The sequence below is a fragment of the Opisthorchis viverrini genome (genome assembly GCF_000715545.1).
Source record: "Opisthorchis viverrini unplaced genomic scaffold opera_v5_797, whole genome shotgun sequence".
In the NCBI taxonomy this organism is placed as follows: Eukaryota; Metazoa; Platyhelminthes; class Trematoda; order Opisthorchiida; family Opisthorchiidae; genus Opisthorchis; species Opisthorchis viverrini.
Genome location: NW_008752479.1, coordinates 25,060 through 31,376, shown reverse-complemented (window position 1 = coordinate 31,376; position 6,317 = coordinate 25,060). Strand labels below are relative to the sequence as shown.

Genomic DNA, 6,317 nt, shown 5'->3' with positions numbered 1-6,317 from the left:
AGGAGGTAGTTGTTCAGACATTTGACTGAATGAGGAACTGTGGTCCACACAAGCCCTTCCAGAGTAGAATCATGCTCCCTGTTCTTTGGATAATGCATCCAAATTCTGTTGGGATATCTGATATTCCACGAACAGTGGATTGCCCTACACACTGCTTGCCTTCTTTGGTCTCCATGCCTCACTCTGCCTGTTATCCTAACATCACGTGCCAGTTGTGTTCTCATTCAGGCGGACGTATACCACGCGTATCATGTCGTGCGTGAAAACAGCGTTCCAGCGGAGAATATACTTACCTTCGCCTACGACGATATTGCAAACAATCCCAAGTACATCTCGCGTACAATTTTTTTTCTGTGTGGTAGCAAATAGAACTTAGAAAACGCGCTTCATTGTTTGGCCTTAATAAGTCTCATTGTCTTTCCGTATTTCCAATCTATATAAATGTTGAATTTGAGTTGCAGATAATTATGGGGTTTCGTGTGTCACAGTTTTTTTTGGTCGATGCCTTTTCATGACTATAGACGCCATAGAACCTTGATGCAAGTAGCACATTCTGATGATGATGATGATGAATTTGACGACAATGTTATTGATAGGTACTCGTTTAAATAGTGGTTTTCGTAGCTTGAATTGGAGCACATTGGTATCTAGATTTCGTTTGAATGCATCAGTCGGCTGATGATTTGGAGCAACTCGTGAGCAAGCAATCTAGGAATCTTAACACTTTAATGCAGCTGGAGGAGAGAAAAAACTTTTGAAAGCATTATTAATTAGTTCTTCCGTGCAAACTGTAACCATCGTAAGTTGTTTATTGCCCCGTTCGTTCGTTTGGCTGCAGCATCTTCAAGGTACCTAGCTGCCGTGACACACGAAGATTGCACGATGGCTGGGTACTGCCATGTTTCCCTAGCTCAGGCGAATATGGTCGGAAGGTAGAAGATTCACTGCTACTTTTCATTCTTTTCTTCCAGAAATCCGTTTAAAGGCAAAGTGTTCCATGAATACCAGCACGAAGATGTGTACAATGGTGTAGTAATTGATTACCGTGGAAAAGTAAGTACGTATTCCGGTGCGCAGCAATTAAGGCAATTCTGGCATCAGTTCACCATGTAAAACAAGGTGCAAGTAAACTAACACTGCGAATCAAAAAACAATACAAACAGCAGGGTAGATTAATCAGTTTTACTATATAAGACAATGGTCATTATACTTGGACGAACACTGGTCATAAATTCTTAGAGAACATTCAGGTAGTCCGCAACCGACTTCAACCTTCTGCATTTTGCCTTTTAAAAAGCATATTGTTCTTGTCAAAAGAACCACGAAAATTGCACGAGGACCAACACTGCCTGAATAGCTTGCTGCAGGCAAATATCCTTTAGTATCCCGAGTGATGCACCAAACAAACCAAGCAGCGTGCCAAGGACAGCACATTCAGTTAGAGAATATCATAGATAAGAAATGTTCAACTGTGATTCAGTTGAGTGCTGATGAATGATATTCGCCTCAAGATAGCGGCTGTTTCTCACGTATGTTGCAGTCCTTAGCTACTGAGGTACACGAGGGCTATTTGGTTGTGCTTCCAAGTAGTCCATGTTCAACTCAACTACCAGCCCTAATTTTGAGGAGTAAATCCATATCCCATGCTAGGCAAAAAGACCAACAATCGATGTATTGAGTTTTCAGCATTCAGCAATCACCGTAAATAAAATATCAGTGAAGATGGTGGCGTATCTTGGATTTAAATTATTTCTTAGGGTGAAAGTGAATGGCTACTGGGAATAGAGTGAGTGTCGGGAACGCCGTTGTCAACTAGAATAGTTGGTCATGCATGTTCATCCGTTTTAGGACGTCACACGTGATAACTCCGTGAAAGTATTAAAAGGCGACAAGAAACTTGAAGCTAACAAGAAGAAGATGCTGGAAAGGTGGGTTTGCCAGGAAGTGGATGTTTTTGATACACTTGCTGATCATAGGCAGAATTCTAGTTTTGCAGGTCACCGTCTTCGTATTTACGAAATGCGTGTCTAGTATTCTCGTAAGTACGTAATCATTTCGAGTAAAACACTCAAAAGTCAGTCAAACGGATTTGCTTCACTACAGGAAAAACCGGTTTATCCATTTCTGAATTGTGGTTATTATTAAATCGTAGGCATCAACCGCCACATTAAAGAAGTTTCAAAATATTCAGAAATGTGCAGTTGTGAATGGTCAAATGTCCCCTCGGGCTTGTACAAATTTGGGTCGGTCGATATTGATGTGCTTGGACCCAGGAATTGTTTTATCTCACGTTTTTGAACAACGCAAATATACAATGTTGTTTGGAAGATCGAAATCCAAGTCCACTGGCAGGCCTGTCTATTTATGGCGGTCCCTCGAATTTGTATCGCTATTCACCCATAATACTCTCAGCTTTTGGAATACCTGTCTTGCCTATGTGGGTTGCTAACGTCAAGGATGTTCTTTCGAAATCCCTCCCACACCTTCTTGACCCGCAAATGACGAGGTGGGAAGCGTTGACATACAGAGACATATCAGAAAACAAGGCAAATGTTTGACCACTCGCTAACCATAAATGTCTCATCCGGCTATTCATATACATTTTGGATTTTCAATTGTGGCGAAATCCGTAATCACCCGATTTTTGTGCACGTTTTCTGATTAACCTGTGTTTCTCAAGAGGACCTGCGATGGATGTTTCTATATATACATTTCCAGCTCCCGTGAACCGATCTTTTTCGTTCGCATATTGTGTGCTGTTGTCGCATGCTATTTTCCTGAGAAACTACATTTTCAGACAGAATATTTCGTTGAACATATTTGAAGGGTAGATTTTTGCTACTCGACATATTGCGTGTCTAATCGACTGCGCTTTAAAGCTTGGCTAAATTTGTACAAAGTAATATCCCAGGTGAGCTCGAACATTTTCTTCTAATTCATTTTTACACCCTTATCTTTGATTTCTGTCATAGCAAGGTACAATGAAAGATCTAATATGTAGTAAATAAAAGGTGCTTAAAACGCTTCTCAATACTAAGTTGAACAAATTCAGCCTTTGCGATCCTAGCTGTATTTATTTGGGATAGAGAAGGAAAGATAGATGGCCTATAGTATAGGTGACCAAATGTACAAAATAAATCTGCGCAATAAAAAGTTTAATTAACTGGAATGGCATTCGCAAAAACAACCTCCCAAAAATCAGGCTTCAGCACAACAGCAATTCAGAAACAACCAATCAAAATGCACTAACGAAACCAGAAGTCCTAGTGAGAACCGATCGAATGTGGAAAGCCAGAATGCAACACATTAGAAATCGGTAACCCATCAATCAGATCACGAAAAAAGATCTTCAGACAGAAACTACTTAAAGCAGCAATCGAATCCAGGGGATGCCAGCCACAACGCAGCGCAGTTCGAAATCGACCACTTGGACCCCGAGAAGTGTATGTTCCGTTCAGCCTGTGACAGCAGGTTTAAAGTAGCTTCTAACCCAACCATTCATTCATGATGTCACTTCGGTTGGTGATGAAACATTCGCAAGCTCATCACTACGAGCAGAGAATATATGAACACCATCCTGATCAACGACCAACAAACGTAACATTTCTAGGTCAGGTTTGGATAAATACGTATGGCCTCTTGGATATCAAGTGTTAAAAATGTAGGATCGCCTCACCTTGGTTATAATATTTTTCCTCAGTATTGTATATATTTTGTAGATATTTCAATAAACACATCTAATCATGCTAACGATAGCTTTTTTTGAAATATCTGAGTGTTACTGTGTCAACGGGAAGATGATAAAGCTAGCTAAAGAGGAAAACTGCTTTTAACTATCTTCACGCATTGAAAACCATAGGAGCCACCATATCTCGTACCATAAAAATTCACCAACAGACGTTGAAAGAATCGAATTTTTGTCCCCGTATTCACGTAGCCATGCGAATAGCAGCCTAGTCGAAGTTATTCTAGCTACTGATTATATCAAGCAGCGTGTACAAAACAATATTCTGACGGACGTTTTCGCTGTGTTGCCGATTCCGCGTTTTTTGTTGTGCTTTCCTCTGTTCGACAGCGCCAGCCTATAAGCTACTCTTCAAGACCACCTTAAACTTTCTGCCCAATAACAGCGGTCCTAATGACAACGTGTTCATCTTCTACTCTGGCCATGGTGGAACTTCCCATATTGCCTTCCCAGATGAAGACGTAAGTTTAGTTTATTTTGGTAACCATGGTTTAAGCACGCAGATATTTATTTGGATGCAAAATAATGAACAGATTTATAAGGCTTAAATAAACATGTTGGGGCAATGACATCGGTAATGATTTGTACATATGTGTTTGCAGTCAAGCCGTTCTACACATCAACCAAAAAATGGGACACAAGCTACGGTTTTCGTACGTCAAACTGAAGGGTTACCCCCCGGAATTCAAGTTAGATATATCTCATCAAGGTGCTTTAAATGACACCGTCACACAGATTTTGTTTTACGAAGCGGAAGGGCATTCGCCTCACATGATTTCGCGGTTGATCCATTCAGACTGCTGAGCAACTGCATATACCGTATACAAAGATTCTTGTCGTTTAGGGTCACTCATGAGGCGCGGATCATCCGGAAAACGAGTCAGCCGATTTCTTCCTGGCAACATACAACTTTTCGCTTCTAGTGCGACAGCACGAATTTCATTAGTATGCAGTTGTAGTTTTTATGTATGAGCAAGCATTCTGTGATGAAAAACCGAGAAGCGATGTACAACTGTTCCATCCTTATTGGGAATCATCATTGATGCGCTTGATAGATGCAACGTGTAACCGTTCGGCCAAGAGCGACCAAAAAACAACATGATTTATCCGCACACGTCAAGACACAACATCGCTCATTCTTCAACCAATGTATCCACATCACTGGTGACTGACTCACTGAGTGACCCATCTCGAGTTCACGACTATTTCTCTCCTTGTCTTGCGACAGCTGTATGCCATGGAGGTGAACGATACCCCCGCCAACTTGCATTCAAAAAAAATGTTCAACGTGGATACGTGCAAATCTGGCTCTATGTTGCGCGACGTTCTTCCTTCAAATATGGGAAGTAGGCAGCGTAAACTTCTGGCAGATTCTTCCATGGATCCTGTGAAATAGCAATCATATTGTCAATCACGTATGTATATCTTTGTAATGCAGTATTCATAAGGTTGCTGAAAATCCCTCGACAGCCTACGACCGGTTTCGCCCTTCTTCAACCCATCAGGTAGGCACAGTCCCCGGATTTCCGTCAAACTTATGTTCTACTTGAAACCAAATTGCACGAAATAAGCGATGAATCTCTCTTTTATGATTTTCTCAGGCAACTGAATATGGTGCACCAGGCCGCCTCATGTTTCAGTCACTACGACATTCGAAATATCGCGATATATAGATATATCTTTGCAATCTACTACTCATAAGCTTGCTGAGAATCCATCGACTGCAAATGAGTGCATATTCGCTAATTTCTCGCAATTTGGTTTCAAGTGGAACATAAGGTTGACGGAAACCCGGAGACTGCGCCTACCTGATAAGACACAATATGGCCCAAACCGGTCGTTGGCCGTCGATGAATCTTCAGTCCCTCGAGGTAAACAATTTGGTTCATAGTGGGCTTATATATGCTAATGTGGCGTGGTTTAAGGCAACGTTGACCAGTAAAACATAACGGAGTTTCATGATCCGTTTGTACACATCGCGAATTTTGTGCGAAGGTAGCCCCTGAATCTTTGCAAGAAGCGTTTGGTCGATTATAGCAGAATATCTAACCTTCATCGAATAATGTCAATTCTGATGATAAACCAGTTTCATTTGGGTGGAGGAAATCATTGTTTAACCGTTACAACCCTTGTAATATTTTGGTACCCCCTTGCAGCAAGCACCGATGCTAATTAGATGCCTTCATTGTAAATTATAAACGGAACGTGGGTCTTTTATAAAAATGTACACTTCATTCCAGCAAATTACAGGTCTTATTATTGTGGCGTGACTACCTTTGACCGTTCTCGTCAGTGGTATTTTTTTGGGGGTTTTACCATAAAAGGCAGATTATACGTTCACGCGCTTATTCGATTTTCACGGGCTGACCCAACCAAACCCAGATAAGTATATCGTTCATGAGAGTGTTTGGCAAGTTCCGCCCAGTCTGGTTTCAGGTCTTGATTAAGTTGTAGGGGTGACAAAGGACAGCGCCCACCTGATTCGCCACAAGAAGCATGAAAACCACGATGTTCTGTGAAGCAGATGTCAGCGACCTTCTGTATGGTATGTTAGTTCTAGACGTTTTGCATC

The 6,317-nt window shown here is 41.4% G+C and overlaps 1 protein-coding gene across 1 annotated transcript in view; it reads left to right on the top strand.

Annotated features, from left to right (window-relative positions):
- Positions 1–202: 202 nt before the first annotated feature.
- Positions 203–6,317, top strand: part of T265_15733 (hypothetical protein) — a gene marked incomplete at both ends in the record, with an annotated part of 9,452 nt that continues 3,337 nt past the window's right edge. Inside the window, 5 exons of the mRNA XM_009179039.1 lie at positions 203–326; positions 972–1,053; positions 1,849–1,928; positions 4,131–4,206; positions 4,974–5,091. Coding sequence (XP_009177303.1) covers positions 205–326; positions 972–1,053; positions 1,849–1,928; positions 4,131–4,206; positions 4,974–5,091 — 478 coding nt within the window. The remainder of the gene's footprint in view (positions 327–971; positions 1,054–1,848; positions 1,929–4,130; positions 4,207–4,973; positions 5,092–6,317) is intronic.